The sequence below is a fragment of the Mastigoproctus giganteus genome, chromosome 13 (assembly GCF_048544385.1).
Source record: "Mastigoproctus giganteus isolate SK-2022 chromosome 13, ASM4854438v1, whole genome shotgun sequence".
Taxonomy (NCBI): domain Eukaryota; kingdom Metazoa; phylum Arthropoda; class Arachnida; order Uropygi; family Thelyphonidae; genus Mastigoproctus; species Mastigoproctus giganteus.
In genome coordinates this window covers 94,255,030-94,273,698 of record NC_143587.1, presented here as the reverse complement: position 1 = coordinate 94,273,698, position 18,669 = coordinate 94,255,030, and the positions used below count along the sequence as shown (strand labels likewise).

Here is an 18,669-nt window from a genome sequence, read left to right as displayed (position 1 = left end):
TCTATACTTAAAAGGTTTCAAGTAAAAATCCAGAAAGGAAATTTGCCTTTCTTTCCTTGTTTATATATCTATATAATCCATACTAACCGAATTAACTTTTTCAACCTCTTGGTCACTTGTGGCACTGCTCCTGCCTCCACATGGCGGGGCCAGTAACCTGGGAGAGAAAAGTTGCCCTCCCAGGGCTAAAAGGAGCAAAGGTGGACTTAAATAATTTTCCTACTTTAGAGCCATCAAGCTCAAAGTCAGAAATGTCCAATGAAAATGACTCAAACCAACCTAAAAGGCTTTGAAGAGAAGCAGAATGTTCTATCCTCCCTAACTTTCTGGTGATACACCCCTGTCTACTCAGCCTGTGAGCAAGTTATCACTTTATAATCTAAAAATATTTGGAATCTATTGCGGGATCACCAAAAATGGTGAAGAGACTGCAATCAGGAGACCTGGTTGAAACAGCCACCACCAAACATTGAGTTGTTATTAAAGACAAACATTTGGTGGGTTGCCAATATCTGTTACTCCCCACAATACTTTAAATTCATCGAAAGGCATCATCACAGAGTAGGACCTACTGTCAGTGTCTGGAGAGGAATTAGTCCAAGAACTTAGTAATCATAATCAGTGTGAAGCACATTATTATTATTAGCCAGATGGTACAAGGAAGCCTGAGGCTTATGCTGCACCAGCCAAAAAAAAAAAAAAAAAATTCCCGAGTAACCCTGTGTGTGTGTGTGTGTGTGTGTGTGTGTGTGTGTGTGTGTGTGTGTGTGTGTGTGTGTGTGTGTGTGTGTGTGTGTGTGTGAGTGAGAGAGAGAGAGAGAGAAAGAGAGAGAGAGAGAAGTAGAAAGCCATCACCAAGAAGGAGAAGAATGATGATATCTAGCTCAGGACCCTGGGTTTGCCAAGCCCATACTCACCAGATGTGAGCCCCCCAGGGTTAATGATTTAAAAAAGATAGAAATCTCATACCAACTCGATCCATCATTTTAACCTTCGCCACTCCTGATTTGCCATCCACTGTAAAAGCTGACTATTTAAGCTTCTGAATTTAGCCTTACATTCCGAATCCTCTTCACTGTTTTAAATGCCAGAAATATGGCCATTCTCAGCAGGCACGTAGAGGTGATGCCATCTGTCCTATATATGGCTCTAAGGACCACACACAAGCAGGCTGCTCAACCTAGGAGGGCGCTGACTCTATTTAAAAGTTACAGCTGACAGTTACAGGCTCCGCAAAAACGATAAGTGTTTGCCTTTTATTTACATGATTGTTGTTTTATATTGTACTTAATACGTAGTCATATAGTTATAGTTACGCTGGTTATTTTTTATTTTAATTTAGATAAAGAGTTTTTGTGGATTTTACTTACGATAGGTAAAACCGTTATTTTTGTAGCCATTGTTTTTGTATATAGGGAATTCAAAGTTTTTGTAGGGAATTCAAATTTTTTAATTGAGGTAGCTCTAACGCATAATTATATAGTAATACGCTTCACTGTTTCTATTTCATAGTTTCTATTCAAATACTACTGACATTTAATTGATTGATTTTATTAATTTAAACTACCATGCCCCGAACTAGAGCAGCAAAGCAACGGGCACAAAGTGGCAGGAGTGTTGTGACTTGGGGGAGAACTGAGGGGGGCGATTCTCCAACGCGTCACAGCCTAAAAAAATGTGCAACTTGTGAAATGTTTGCCGAACTCTCTGGAACGGAACATGATATTGCCATGGGGGATGTCTTTGTGTGTGCGCGATGTAAGGAGTGTAAGGAAATCAGGCGACAACTCAGCGTTGTTATGGGCCTATATGAGAGTTTGAAGGACAGGGTGGATGCCCTCGAAGGAAATAAATTGAGGGGCCCATCAAGCTCTCAGCTGCCCACATCAACGCCAGAGCTTGCACTTGGTCATCACGCAACACAGCGGCAACCCCCAAGGCAGAATGCGCTGGTCCCACAGGAACTATTAGTTGTTGGTGACTCTATTGTCAGGGAAACGGGGAACATGCTATGTAAAAAGGATAGGTGGAACAGGACCAGGGTATGTCTGCCAGGGGCAAAGGTTGATGACGTTGTAGAGCGGATATCATCTTTCAAGGGCACAAAAGGTGATATAGTTGTACACGTTGGCACTAATGATATTAAGAGTAGGAGACCGGCAGAATTACTTAACAAGTACAGGTCACTGTTGAAAAAAAGCCGAGAATTAGGGTTGAATTTGAAAGTGTCTGCAATTCTGCCCAGACTCGATAGGAGGGAGTATATGATGAGAACCTTGTCGATCAATTCGGCCCTGGAAAGATTGTGCAAGGCTCAAGGGGTAGAATTTTTTTCAGCCTGGACTGTACTTGTTAACAGGAGAGACTGCTTCTACAGGGATGGGATACACTTAAATAGAAAGGGTGCAAGAATATTTGCTGATGCTATCGAGGCAGTGTTAGGTGGGTCGGAAAACTGCTAGCTTGGGGGGATACAAAGACTAATAGTTTAACAGTAACCGCAGGCAGAGGTGAAGGTGATTCTTGCACAACTTCTATTAGAATAAGAAGCGACCTGGAGCGAGGGGTGTTGGGGGTTTCAGGGACGGATGGCAGTCATCCTGGAATAGTTGGGTATATGGGATGTGTTAGGGTAACAAGGAATAGGCATAGGAGCATGTATGCTTGCATGTATACCAATGCTAGAAGTATAGTAAATAAATTTGATGAATTTGAAGTGTTGGTCAAGACATCAAAGGCGGATATTGTTGGGATAGCAGAGACGTGGTGTCACAAAGATATAAGGAATGCAGAACTGGAATTTGGGGAGTGCAATGTGTACAGAAAGGATAGACAGGACAGAAAGGGAGGAGGTGTTATGCTGTTAATTAAGAAAAACATAAAATCAAAAGAAGTGCATCCAGTTGATATAGATGGACAGTGCACTGTTGAGTCAGTTTGGTGTGACATAAGCACTGCAAAAGCAAAAATAAAAGTAGGAGTGTGTTATAGGCCTAATGACTCGAATGAGTACAATGAACAATTGTACAGAGAAATAGAGTGGGCCAGTAAATCAGAATGTCTTATAATGGGGGATTTTAACTTCCCAGATATTGACTGGAACTTGTGGGTTGGTCACTCACACACTAGTCAGACTTTTGTGGATTTATTGGATGATTGTTTTCTGCAGCAGCATGTTCGAGAGGCAACCAGAGAAAGTAATACTCTTGATCTGGTTATCAGCAGTGATCATTCGTGTATTAAGAATTTGCAGATAAAGGAACCACTAGGTGGCAGTGATCACAGTGTGCTGAAGTGGGATTTACTCAAAGAGGTAACTACCATCAGGGGTAAAGGAAAGGGTTTTTGCTTCCGTAAAGGGGAGTACAGTGGTCTCAGACAGTTTTTAAATTCTGTACAGTGGGATCGACTGACGATGTTACAAACAGTAAATTCTAAGTGGGAAGCATTCAAGGAATTAATCGTGGAAGCTACTAGACTTTTCATACCGATGAAGAAATATTGTTCAAGGTTTAGGCCTAAATGGTTATCAAATGAACTAATGAGACTCGTGACAGAGAAGAAAAATGCATGGGATGCATATAAATTATCAGGCGACGCAGAAGCCTGTAGCAGATATAAGCTAGTCTGTAATCAGGTCACAAAGGAGGTTCGGCAGGCGAAGGCGGATTACGAGAAATCTTTGGCAAAAGATGCTAAGAAAAACAGCAAGGATTTCTTTACTTATATAAACTCTAAAAGGAAGGGGCTGAATATGATTGGTCCACTTGACATCGATGGTTCGACTGTTGATGATCCTGCTCAGATAGCAAACTAACTGAATGAGTATTTTGCATCTACATTCACACGTGAGGAATCATTACAGTTTGAAAATGGAAGAAGGTTATCAAATTGTAGCAGTGTGCTTAATGATTTTGTAATAACTGAGAGCAAAGTGGAGGAGAAATTGTTGAAGTTAAACATAAGAAAGGCACCTGGGGCGGATGGGATCTATCCAGTTATATTAAAGGAGGCGGCAAAGCAACTAAGCAAACCCTTAGCCATAATTATGACAGCATCCTTGGATTCAGGGGAGGTTCCCACGGACTGGAGATGTGCAAATGTATCCCCAATTCACAAAGGAGGTTCGAAGGGTGACACGAATAATTACAGACCAGTTAGTTTAACTTCTGTTCCGGGGAAAATAATGGAGTCACTGGTTAAAGATGCATTGCAGGATCATCTAGACAAGACTGCAGCAATAATTCAGACACAGCATGGGTTTGTTAAGGGAAAGTCTTGTCTGACAAATTTGATTGGTTATTATGATGTGGTCACAAAGGAACTGGATGCAAAAAATAATTTTGATATCATATACTTGGATTTCAGGAAAGCTTTTGACACTGTTGCGCATGGAAGACTACTGTACAAATTGGAGCAGAATGGTATTAAGGGTAAGTTGCTACAATGGATAAAAGGATGGTTAAGTGGGAGAAGACAGAGGGTGGTAATCAATGGGTGCTGCTCTTCGTGGACTAATGTTATTAGTGGAGTCCCACAGGGTTCGGTGTTGGGTCCACTGTTGTTTTGTATATTTATCAATGATGATGAAGGTATATCAGGCTTAATGTCGAAGTTTGCAGATGACACGAAGGTTAGCAGGGTTGTTAATGACAGTAATGGCAGTGTGCTACTGCAACAGGATCTAGATAATTTGGGCAGATGGGCTAAGAAGTGGCAACTGAAGTTTAACCTTGACAAATGCAAAGTACTGCATATGGGTAGAAGTAACCCCAGAGAAACGTACCAACTGTGTGGTACTACACTTAAGGTGGTAGAAAATGAAAAAGACCTGGGAGTAATTGTGCAGTCAGATATGAAGTTTTCTGAGCAATGTAGACAGGCTGCTAGGGCAGGTCATGGGGTTTTGTCAATGATATATAGGAATTTTGCTAGCAGGGAAAAGGAGGTGATTGTCCCTCTGTATAAGGCAATGGTCAGGCCACGCCTTGAGTACTGCGTACAGGTCTGGAGGCCTCATTTTAGGAAGGATGTAGATTTGCTTGAGCGTGTACAGAGAAGAGCAACACGATTGGTGAGGGGAATGAAGGGATCCTCTTACCAAGAGAGGCTTAAGTTCTGCAAATTGCAGTGGCTGGAGACTAGGCACCTGCGCGGTGATCTGATTGAGGTCTATAAGGCCTTGAATGGGTTGAGCACGCTGAATTCTGATGGGATCCTCCCACTTGTTCAGAATACGAACCTACGGGGACATAAGTTCAAATTAAGAAAGGATAGATGTGCGGAAATTTGCCTTTAGCCAGTGGGTGGTTAATTGCTGGAACAAACTTCCATCTGTCGTTGTGGAAGTTGATAGGTTAAATAAATTTAAGGAGGAACTGGACAGGCAATTGGAGGGTATGGTGTGATTTTTTTTTTTTTTTTTTTTGGCTGATGCTGCATAAGCTCCTACACTTGCTTTCTTGCATCAAGTGCCACTACTACTACTACTACTACTACTACTACCTCAACCCACGTGTGTCCCAACTGCAAAGGAAGTCATCCTGCGTTTTCTAAATCATGTGATATGTGAAAAACTGGAAAGAAAATTTAAAGATACAAAATAGAACATAAAGTAACATATCCTGAACCACACAGACAAATTTTGTTGACCATGCCCAATCTATCCTATGCGTCTCACACCCGAAGCTATCTTTCAACTGCAGCTCGAACAGATGTGTCAATGCCACTGAACACCTCCTTGGCAAATTGGGTTAAAGAAACCTTATCAGCCTCCAGAAAAGATAATCCTAAAACTAAAACCAGTAAAGCCACTCCTAAAACTAAAGCCAATAAAGCCACAAATACTCCAATTAGTATCCCAGCTGATACTCTAAGTCTCGCAGGACACTGAGAGAATGGAAACTACTAAAGATTGTAAGAAAGCCAAACCACAGACCAACAGTATGAAAGTGGATGTGCACCCGGATTGTGAGGAACCTGTCCTAGAATTGCATGCCAATGACACTATGGATATTGGTCCTCCCTCCCACATTCCCAAAAAAAAGACTGGAAAAAATGCCCCACATACAAAAAGCAGCCGGATGAATCATCCTCAGGTAAACCTAAATAATGCATAACATACAGTAAAATTGCAGAGGACTAAGCAGTCATTCTGATGACTTAAGGGTTTAATAGCTCAATTCAATCCCATAACTGTATTCCTACAGGAAACATTCTTGTCACCCCAAATTTCACCAAAATTCACCAATTATATGATGTACAGATGAGATAGAAACCCAGAGTCTCCTGCACATGGAGGAGTAGCCATTCTAGTTAATTCCAACTTGCCATCCAAGCCGATCCAGTTAAGAACCAATCTAGAAGCTGTGGCTACAGTTGGTTGCAGTTGGTACATCAGTTACCCTAGTTACCGTTTATATTCGACTATGTCTCTACCTGTTACCCATTCAGAACTTGACAACCTCATTACACAACATTGTGATTCTGAACTAGAAATAAACAAAACTTCCAAGTTCACATCACTCATTTAAGAACTATTTGTCTAAACCATTTGAATATACTTCGATCAGTCTCATCCATGTCATGGGGAGCAGATTGGTATACCTTACTACACCTTTTGTAAAATAATAAGAGAAGTTTACCTCAATATAATACGTAGAACACTTCTGTTATGATACTCTCCAGCAATTAAAACGAAAAAATCGAAAATCTCACATTACAGTAAAAAAATAAAAAATTAAGAATCAATTGAACACAATTAAAAATCAAATGAACACAATTAAAGATCAATCTAACGCAATTAAAAATTAAATTAATTAAAAGAAATTTAACGAAAAATTTGCAAAAACGTTTTTCCTTCCTGAAACTGACAATGCTTTTCGACCATACGTTGTGATCACAGGAACAAAAATTACTGAATGGGGGGGGGGGGGGGGGTCGGTGAGCATGAAACTTAAATAGGGGTTATTTGTCTTTGAGCATGTGCATAAAAGCCCACGAAACATAGGTAAATAATTACATAATGATATTTATTCGACCTTGAGATGCACTACAAATGTACAGTACAAGTAAATAATTACATAGGTCATTTCCTGATTAGATATCAATCAATGTATTTTGTCAGGTGTGTCTTTTACGTAGAAAAGATTTGGCGAGCGGGGGCAGAGCCCCTTAGTACTTATTAAAAAAGATCTGTAGGGATCTTCTCGCTCGCTCTCTCTCTCTCTCTCTCTCTCTCTCTTATTATTTTCCATTTTTCACTTTATATTAACTAAATTTCTTAATTTTATAGCAAAATGCAAGCTTTTGTGCCTTAGTATTGGAGCATATCCTGAAGTTGATGGTATTACTTTCGTTAATAATTCTCACATTTGGTTACTGTTATTCCAAGCTATTGCTGCTCCTGTATGGTGGATCATCTCTTAGTACAGGCATTGGTAAGTCTCAATGAAAATGCATAATTTGTTGTAGCTGAGAATTTGACATTTATTGTCAAAGCTTTAACTCAAAGAATATCAGAAGTGATGTACATATATTCCAATTTTAAAGGAGAATGAGTCATACACTAAGTAATTAACACAATTCATATGTGATGGTTGAAGAATTATATGAGCGAAGAAGCTGTATATTTTGAAAATTGTATGCATTTCTGCATTAAATTTGTCTTGAGGTCAGTGACAGACTGACTTTTATCCTTCAGAACTGAAACTTATGCTCACATTACAGACAATAGCATTATCCATGAGACAAACCTAAATTGCTCCTCTCAACCTGGGCACTTTGTACACAATGAGAGGGACCTCCCAGTGATGCTGCTGGTCCACCAGATTAACATCACTACAGTCGTACACCCACAGCTTATGTTGCATGCTAACAATACCCTCTACATTTATATATATATATATATATATATATATATATACACACACACACACACATATATATTCATAGGAAGGAATTGGAAGTGTTTGCCTTGCACTGTGTGACCCATAGAAATTTAGAAATGGAAATCCTGGTGGTTGAGGTTCCCAGTTCCAATGCATCACATTGGTCCCTGCTGCTTCAGCAGAATTGAAAATACTGAGATGGCTTGCCCAAAAGCAATCAACTAGTGAGTTTGCCTGTAAGGGGTCAACGATTCTGATTGAAAAAAATCTCACGAATCCTGATAATGTAAATCTTTCTTCTTGGACCCCCAATCCCACCCTCCCAGAAAATTTAGATATTGACCCATATACTGTCACCTCAGTAAAGAGACAGAGAAATAAAGATATATCAGGTTCAATATCTCAATACTGATACTATTAGTGGAAAGATTCGTAGAGAAAATGTTGCCCTTCTTCATCTAGAAAGCTTTGGAAAGGTTGACAGGCTCCCTTAAATTGGTCAAACCACCAGGATTTCCATTTGGCATAGTTCTGATGGAATCCTCAGAGACTAAATTCGACAAACTCTCAGAACAGTTATGCTGAGTCACTTCTGTTTTTAAACTCATTTTGTGGTGTGATCTCAAAATGGGATCTACTTGAATTGTGTGATGAGGAAATCTGTTCTGAATTAAAATCAAGGGGTGACAGCTGATACTGTCACTCCTTGTATGGATGTTAGAAACCTCATCTTTACTTTCAATTCACCATCCTCCTAATTCAATCATGGCTGGATATCTTCACTGCCCAGTAGATACAAAATCCTCTAAAGTTCATTAAATGCCAAAAATGTGGGCACTCACATGTGGCTTACTGTGGTGCTCTTGCACATTGTGCAAAGTACCATGAAGTTAAGGTATACTTATCTCTAAAAACCCACATGTATCAACTGCAGAGGAGAGCATCTTGCATAGGGTACTGTCTTTGCATACCAGCAGTAGAAATAAAAATAAGAAATACAAAGGCTTCAGGAATCTAAATAGCAATAAGTTTGCATATGCTGAAAAGGTTATGTCATGTTCCATTTAGACTGCGCCTCCTTGGGCAGGAGCAGCAGTGCATAGCACACACTTCTTGATTAGACCGGGGTTCGAGCCCGTGACTACCAAATACGGAGGATGCGGAAAGGTCAGGGAATGACCAGCACATATCCCCGGAGCAATGTGGCCTTAGTTGCTAATGCTCGTAGAAACCAAATAACAACAACATCCATTTAGACACACACAGAAATGACTATCCACTTAGAGTCATTCACCCCATTGCACACTATTGAATTCTCAGAAACCCACACAGAAAATTCAGTCAGCTTCCACTCCTAATGCTCCATCCTCTGCCAAAATGAAGTGGTCAAGGCAAACCATAAAAACCAATTAGCATCAATAGCACAAGGAAACTTGGATATTGAAGTTCAGGAAGTAGCAAATGATGCAGTCCTACAATTCTTTGTGGAAGATCAGAAAGATGAGAAGCAGTTTTCAAATAAACCCCTCCCTGTTGCTAAATTGGAAAGGACAATATATAAGGTGAAAACTGGAAATTGACAATATATAAATAATATATATAGAATTTCTGTACAAAAGACCATATGTATACATTTCTGTTGAAAAAGGAATCTCTATCTATATGTTGAAAAAAAGCCATGAAGTAGGGTTGAATTTGAAAGTGTCTGCAATTCTGCCCAGACACGATAGGAGGGAGTATATGATGAGAGCCTTGTCGATCAATTCGGCCCCGGAAAGATTGTGCAAGGCTCAAGGGGTAGAATTTTTTTCAGCCTGGACTGTACTTAATAGAAACAGATGCATGTATACTTGCGTGTACACCAATGCTAGGAGTTTAGTAAATAAATTTGATGAATTTGAGGTATTGCTCAAAACATCAAAGGCAGATATTGTTGGGATATCAGAGATGTGGTGTCACACAGATATAAGGAATGCAGAACTGGAATTTAGGGAGTACAACGTCTACAGAAAGGATAGACAGGATAGGAAGGGAGGAGGGGTTATGCTATTAGTTAAGAAACACAAAATCCAAGGAAGTGAAGCCAGTCGACATCGATGGACAGGGCAATGTCGAGTCAGTTTGGTGTGACATAAGCATAGGTAAATCAAAATTGAGAATAGGAGTGTGCTATAGGCCTGATGACTCTGATGAGTAAAATAAGATACTGTACAGGGAAATAGAATGGGCCAGTAAATCAGAGAGTCTTATAATGGGGGATTTTAATTTCCCAGATATTGACTGGAATTTGTGGGTTGGTCACTCACACACTAGCAAGGCTTTTGTGGATTTATTGGATGATTGTTTTCTACACCAGCATGTTCGGGAGGCAAATAGAGGGAGTAATACTCTTGATCTGATTATCAGTAGTGATCCTTCATGCATTAAGAATCTGCAGATAAAGGAACCACTAGGTGGCAGTGATCACAGTGTGCTGAAGTGGGATTTACTCAAGGAGGTAACTACCATTAGGGGTAAAGGGAAGGGGTATCGCTTTCGTAAAGGCGACTATGATGGTCTGAGACAGTATTTAAATTCTATACAGTGGGACCAACTGATGATGTTACCAACAGCAAATTCAAAATGGGAAGCATTCAAGGAACTAATCTTGGAAGCTACCAGGCTTTACATACCAACCAAGAAATATTGTTCAAGGTTCAGGCCTAAATGGTTGTCAGATGAACTAATGAGACATATGGAAGAGAAGAATGCATGGGATACATACAAATTAATGGGTGACATGGAAGCCTATGATAGATAAAAGGCACGCAAAGGCAGATTATGAGAAATCCTTGGCAAAGGATGCAAAGAAAAACAGAAAAGAGTTCTTTACCTATTTAAACTCAAGAAGGAAAGGGATGAATCAGATTGGTCCACTGGATGTTGATGGTTCAACAGTTGAGGATCCTGCTCAGGTGGCTAACAATCTAAACCAGTATTTTGCATCTACATTCACACATGAGGAGTTATTCAGGAAGGGGAATGTCGTAGGTGAAGTAAACATTGGCAGTGAGCTAGATGATTTTGTAATAACTGAGAGTAAAGTGGAGGAGAAATTGTTGAGGATAAACATAAAAAAGGCACCCGGGGTGGATGGGATCTATCCAGTTATATTAAAGGAGGCAGCAAAGGAAGTAAGCAAACCCCTAGCCATAATTATGAGAGCTTCTTTGGACTCCGGGGAGGTACCCATAGACTGGAGATGTGCAAATGTAATCCCAATTCACAAATTAGGATCAAAGGCTGACACAAGTAATTATAGACCTGTTAGTTTGACTTCAGTTCCAGGAAAATTAATGGAGGCACTGGTTAAAGAAGCACTGCAGGATCATTTAGACAAGAATTCAGTTATAGCTCAGACACAGATGGTTTTGTTAAGGGCAGGTCTTGTCTGACCAATTTGATTGGATACTATGATGTAGTCACAAAAGAACTGGATGCAGGGAATAACTTTGATATTATATATTTGGATCTTAGAAAGGCTTTTGATACTGTTGCGCATGGAAGATTGCTTCACAAATTGGAGCAGTGTGGCATTGGAGGCAAATTGCTGTTATGGATAAGGGGATGGTTGAGTGGCAGAAGACAGAGAGTGGTAATCAATGGACACTGCTCAACGTGGACTAATGTTATTAGTGGAGTCCCTCAGGGTTCAGTGTTGAGTCCGTTCTTGTTTTCTGTATTTATAAATGATATTGATGATGGTATATCAAGCTTAATGTCCAAGTTTGCAGACGATACAAAGGTTTGCAGGGTTGTTAAGGACATTACTGATGCTATTCTGCTGCAACAGGATCTGGAAAGGTTGAGCAGATGGGCTGAGAGGTGGCAAATGAAGTTTAACATTGACAAATGAAAAGTACTACATATGGGGAACAGTAACCCCAGATCAACGTATCAACTCTGTGGTACTACGCTGACAGTGGTAGAGAATGAAAAGGACCTGTGGGTAATTGTGCAGGCAGATATGAAGTTCTCTGAGCAGTGCAGACGAGCTGCAAGAGTAGCTCATGGTGTCTTGTCAATGATATACAGGAATTTTTCTAGCAGGGATAGGGATGTGATTATTCCCTTGTATAAGGCATTGGTCAGGCCACACCTTGAGTACTGTATACAGGTCTGGAGGCCTCATTTCAAGAAGGATGTAGAGCTGCTGGAACGAGTACAGAAAAGGGCAACCAGATTAGTGAATGGAACAAAGGGTTGCTCTTACGAAGAAAGGCTTAAGTTTTGCAAATTACAGAGTCTGGAGACTAGGCATCGGCGAGGTGATCTGATAGAGGTGTATAAGGCTTTGAATGGCTTGAGCATGCTCGATGCTGATGGGATTCTTACTCTTGCTCAGAATAATCACCTGAGAGGGCATAAATTCAAATTGAGGAAGGACGGATGTCGGATAGATGTGCGGAAATTTGCCTTTAGCCAGCGGGCAGTTGGTTTGTGGAATAGACTTCCATCACTTGTTGTTGAACTAAACAATTGTTGCCTAAACAAATTTAAGGCTCAGCTGGACAGGTATTTCGAACGAACGGAAGGGTGAAATGGGAGTAGTGGTTGTGTTTTTTTTTTTTTTTTTTTGGCTGATGCTGAATAAGCTTGCTTTCTTGCATCATATGCCTCTACTAATGCTATCCTGAAGAACAGATCATCACAGTTAAAAATAGTGTCCGTTTCTCAGGACTTGTTTTTGACAAAAAATTGACTCTTCTAGAACATATCAGTCACATAAGAGTCCACTGTCTTAAGAAAATAAATATATTAAACGTCCTATCTGCTATATCCTGAGGAGTAGATAGAAAAATACTAGTGTTTATCTTGCCTACTCATTTGGTCTAAGTTAGGCTGTATTGCCCCAGCCTACAACTCAGTAAGACCTAGTGCTTGCCTGTGCAGAGCCTATATGCTGAGGCCCAAGAACTTCCTTTGCAAATTAGAACACAAAATCAATTACTTTCTTATGCAGCTAAGATAAAATCCTTACTAGGTCAACCCCTACAAAAAAATCTTTTTACATCTGAATGGGAACAACATTATCAACAACAACAAAGAATCAGTAAGCCTGCAAGCATGGGATTAAAAAACCTTCTCCTCAGTAGAGATCTTAACTTAGATAATATAACTTCCCTGACAAAGCAGTCTATACCATCGTGGATAATCAAACAGCCTTCCTTCTCCTTCCACTTTTGGAGCAAACAAACACTTTTTCATAAAAACTGTCAACATCTGCATGCTGCTTGTAAGGCACAATTTTCAGATCGTTGCTTTCTATATACAGATGGCTCTGTGTTTGAAAAGTAAACTGCCTCTCATGTGGGAGAGGCAGTTTACTTTTCAGACATCGCATCGGCACAAAAACTCCCAAAAGGCTGCAGAACTGCAAGCCATTATATTAGCACTAAACCAAATTAAACATTCAAGTTCACAAAACAGCATCATTTTCACTGACTCCCTTATCTCCATGATGGTGATTCAAAATATAAATTCTAACCAACATCCACTACAACAGCGAATTCAATACCGAGTATCAAAACTCCTTGAACAATGTCATACCATTAGATTCTGTTGTATCCCAAGTAATGTTGGAATATATGGTAACAAACAAGCAGACAGAGCTGCTAATGAAGACAACAGCAATATTTCTGCTTCAGAATACATCCCTTTCTCAGACTATAAACAAGTTATTCATCACAATGGGATACATTGCTGGCAACGGCAATGGCAAGTACTAACCAATAACAAATTGCATCAAATTAAAAGTTTACTCCAACCATGGAAATCCAGCATACAGCAAAATAGACATGATGAAGTGATGCTTGAAAGGTTAAGAATAGGACCTACGCATTTCAGCCACTCGTCTTTTGCAAGGAGAGGATCTCCCTCTATGCCCTACCTGTCACACACAACAAACAGTAGAACGTGTACTAATTATATGTCCAACTTTAAAAGTTGAGTGCCAAAATTGCCTCAGAGTTAATAACCAAACATCACTTCCTCACTCTCAAAACCATACTGGAAGATAGGAAATAAATTTCTATAATCTAATATGAAACCAAATATTATGTCTGCAGCAAGCTACAGTCACTCTATTACCCTTGAAAACTATTCGCAGCAAAATACAAATACACACAAAACTGTTGTATAAAACCTTTGAGGCGCATTTTAGCCACAGTAGTTCTTGTGTCAAGAATTTTTAAACCAACAATCAATCAAACCTCAGCCCTTGAGAAGTCATGTGGCCTTTCCCATAAATCCAAAATAAATTCCTACAGTGGAATTTCCATGGATTTCCGTAAAATATTATAGACATGTGGTCCTTCTGCAAGAGCATAAACTAGTTTGCTTTTTCTTGCAAGAGACATACCCAAAAGCAGCTGAAGAGCCTTTCTTATCAGTAACATTACCATCATGATAAGGATAGAATTGGATGTGGTCCTGCTAGGCAGGAGTTGCTATCCATGTAGGCAGCTAGACTTCATTCCAACCTTTGCTGCCCATGATCAACATAGAACAGTAGTAATTAGACTTGCACTTGGATTTTTGTTAATGGACTGCTCTATCTGTTTTTCAGACTGGCATTCCCTGAACACACTTTGATGATCTCATTATGCAGTTGCCTTCTCCATCATATTATATGCCAATCCATGTCACAGAGCATATGGGGAATTTTTTTTTTTTTTTTTTTTGGCTGATGCTGTATAAGTTTGTTTTCTTGCATCATATGCCTCTACTAATGCTAAATGCAGGAACAAGCACATTTTTTCATACACCTAGTGAAGTGTTTACTGCCATTGATCTTTCTATATCCTCCTTTCTCTCCTCCCTTCATATACTTGAAAAGGGACCACTACCCTGTGATTAGTACTCTACTTATCACAGTTATCATGATAGAAGCTTGATCAGGCCAAGAATACCTTCAAATATGTGGCAGAGTTTGACATCACTTAGTCAACAGGAACCTATAGGTAATATAGGGAAGTACATCACAGAAAATATTGTTCATGCAGCCGCATGAACAATATTTTCCTAAGATATCTAGTTTCCATCATACCAAAACCATGATGGAATTTCAAATGCATATACACATAAAAGGTCCAGAATAAGATTTTGAGGATATTCTATTGATATCCCTTCAGATATCCTAGATCACTTATGAAAGTGATTATCCTTTCATAAGTTTTGGCATGTGCCAAAGCATATTATGTTCAATAATCTATTTATTCCTTTTCTTAGCATATATACAGGGTGATTCAGGAGGAATAGTAAATATTTTGGGAGGTTATAGTTTCAATTATTCTGAGTAAAAAAAGTTCATATAAACATGTGTCCAATTCTCAATGGATACGGAGATACAGCTGTTTGAAACGGGCGTGAGAGGTATTAAAGAACGATAAATGACTTATTGTTTGTATTTATTGACTTTTTGAATCATAATTGACAAATTTTTTGCAGTTCACAATAAATGTTCGATAATCCCACTGCCAACCTCGGTGCACTTTGCAACTCTTGTGGTAATATGACATATTGTTCTTCTGAGGTCACCTTGGCATTCCTTTATGAGGGCAGCAGTATCCAAAATGTGAGCGAGCAAATCGTCTCTTGTATTCAACTTTTCTTTGTATACTGCGCTTTTCATCCATCCCACAAACAAAAATCTAACGAAGTGAGGTCTGGAGACCTTGGTGACCAATGAATGGGACCACTGTGGCCCATCCATCGTTCAGGGAAAGTTCTATTTAGATATTTGTATCACCAGACTGGTATAATGTGCAGGAGCTCTGTCATGCTGAATGTAATACCAATCTGTAGCTAAGAGAACATCCTCCAATAGTAGTGGAAGTTTGTTTTGCAGAAATTGTAGGTAAGTGGGCCCTGTAAGACAATTTTGCAACACAACGGGCCCAATCAACTGATACCACATTTACAGAAAAGCGATGTTGAAAATTTGTTTCTACATTGGCATGTTGATTTTCATCTGACCACCTATAAGATTTATGGGTGTTGTTGATACCATCATGGGTGAAAGTAGCTTCATTGCTGAATAAGTATTAATGGAATTAATTGGCGATTAGCATTCACCCACCAACCAATTTCAATCGCTGGGCATCATCTCCTGGTTGAAGACATTGCACCCACTGTATGTGAAATGGATACAAGCCATGCTCATGTAACGTTCGCCATATTCTTGTCTGTGGAACACCAATACGCGTAGAAATTCTTCATGTGCTAATAGTAGGACTAAGTTCTACTGACTGAAGAATGTGTTCTATTTCATCCACATGTTGTTTTTTTTTCACGTTCAGAAGAAATATGAGTGCTGAGAACTGTACCAGTCTTACGCAGTTTGGTGTAAACACTAGTAAACACTCTTGAATCTGGTATTCTGCGGTTAGGAAGCTGTCAGTAGTATTCTGTACAAGCAACAGCAGCACTTCCACCACAAAAACCGTAGACAAACACTATATTTAGTATGTGAAGATGTGCAGCATTCTTAACAACACTTTTAACACCAAACAGCATTAGGTTATAACTGCTTGGTCACATCTGATTCAGGAATCTGTGCACACCAGTTTCAAACAGCTGTATCTCTGTATCCATTGAGAATTGGACACATGTTTATATGAACTTTTTTTACTCAGAATAATCGATACTATAACCTCCGAAAATATTTACTATTCCTCCTAAATCACCCTGTATATACCCCTCGACGTGGGCACCTGTACATGGTGAGGAGACCTCCCAGTGACGCTGCTGGTCCTCCAGACTAGCATCACTGGGATCCAATGCCCACAGCCTAGGATCCAGGCTAACATCAATGGAATCCGGCGTTTTTGCTGTGTGCTGCAACCTGTGGAAATTCGGGAGGGGGGGATCCTGGTAGTTGAGGCCCAGCTTCAATACACCACTTTGGCCCCTGATTCGACAAGACGGGTGGTCCTGGAAGGCCCAGCTAGGATCAATCTCCTAGTAGGTTCACCTGCGAGGGTCAACCGTGCTAATGCTATGCTATGCCCCTACCCTCATGGTCCGAGGGACAGGATTCAGGCTGGTGGCGGTGCGGTATGGTGTCTGGGTAGCCAGACACCATACCCGCACTGCCACCAACCTGAATCCTGTCCATTTATTGTGCATTTATTGCTTGCCAGGTGGTGGGCATCCCCTTTGGGCTCCGTGGCAGGTGGGAAGCCTGAGCACTGAACCAATTCAAAAACTCTATGAAGCTTGATAAAGTAATTTCTTCTGGGGCCCCAACCCAGTCCCTAACTGAAAATGAAATTGATGAAATAAACAAAGCCAATGCAGCAAAGAGGGCACGAACTGAAGAACCATCAAGTCCCGCACCAAGATTTTCGATTATCCATTCCCAAACTGAGAAACCCATTAGGAAAATGTCTCCCTTCTTTATATAGAAGGGTTTAGAGGGGTTAGCAGATTCCCCTGAATCAGTTAAGAGACTTCGTTCTGGAGACCTCTTAATTGAAACAAAAAGCTAGACACTCAGAGCAGTTACTCCGTTCAACATCGATTGGAGGCATACCGATAACAGTGACACCACACAGAACATTGAGCTCATTGAGAGGTGTCAACTCTGAGTGGGACCTCCTTGAGGTCACTGAGGAGGAAATCTGTATCAAACTAAAACTACAGGGAGTGGTAGCTGTGAAAAGAATTTCCATGCATAAGGATGGGAAATTGATACCAACTAGAAATATCATCCTTACATTACAAAACTCTCCAGTATCCCGTTACGAGATAAAAGCTGGGTACATCAACTGTAATGTCAGGCCATACATTCCAAACCCACTGCAATGTTTTAAATGCCAAAAATATGGGCATTCGCAGATGGCCTGTCATGGAGTGACTGCTTGTTCTCGTTGCGATGCAAAAGACCATGAAAGCACTGCATGTACAGTCACCAAGCCCACTTGCGTCAACTGTGGAGGTGAACACAATGTTTATTCCAGGGCATGCCAGCGGTGGAAAGAAGAGGAGATACAAAAGCTCAAGGCACAGCTGAACATATCCTAGTAGGAGGCAAGGAAAGCAGTCAAGCCAATAAATAGCAAAATGCCTACATATGCGGAGAAAGTTGCAGGGAAACATTCCATTGCAACACAAACCGATATGTCTATCTCACTAAAGGAGTCATTTACTCCTATTGCGTTTTATTAATTAAGCTCTCAAAAACCCAGTCAGCTACCACTTCAATATCAATACCTCCTAGCGCTCCACCACTACCGAAACCAAGTGGGAAAGAAAAACCACAAAAACCTGAAGTGCCACCGACAACAGAAAAGAAAATGGATGGAAACAAGGAGGTACCTGACAATTCAGTTCTGGAACTCTTTACGGAAGAAGAAGAAATGGATAAAGGTCAATGCCCAGTCTTTCCAAAGGGAAAAAAATCCGGGACTGAGAAAATAAAGCCCTCAGCCCTTCCAAAGCCACCAGACGAACCACCAAAATCTAAATAATGGCTATAGTAAAATTTTTAAAGTGGAATTGCCGTGGATTCTGTTGGAATTGCGATGACATCAAGGCTCTCCTTCGTAAGCATGTGCTAACATGCTTTTGCTTACAGGAAACTTATTTAAAGGCAAATGAGGACCCTCACTTGCGTAACTGCTCTATTATTCTTAAAGACAGAGCCGGGATTGGACCTGCCCATGGAGGAGTCACCATCCTTATGGGCAACCATACCCCTTTCCAAACCATACCACTTCTGTCCTCCTTAGAGGCTGTA

The 18,669-nt window shown here is 40.3% G+C and overlaps 1 protein-coding gene across 3 annotated transcripts in view; it reads left to right on the top strand.

Moving 5' to 3' along the window:
• Positions 1-18,669, top strand: part of LOC150076264 (man(5)GlcNAc(2)-PP-dolichol translocation protein RFT1) — a 156,520-nt gene that overhangs the window by 94,454 nt on the left and 43,397 nt on the right. For all 3 annotated transcript variants that reach the window (XM_090387118.1, XM_090387119.1, XM_090387117.1), the window contains one exon: positions 7,295-7,439. In XM_090387118.1, coding sequence (XP_090243244.1) covers positions 7,295-7,439 — 145 coding nt within the window. The remainder of the gene's footprint in view (positions 1-7,294; positions 7,440-18,669) is intronic.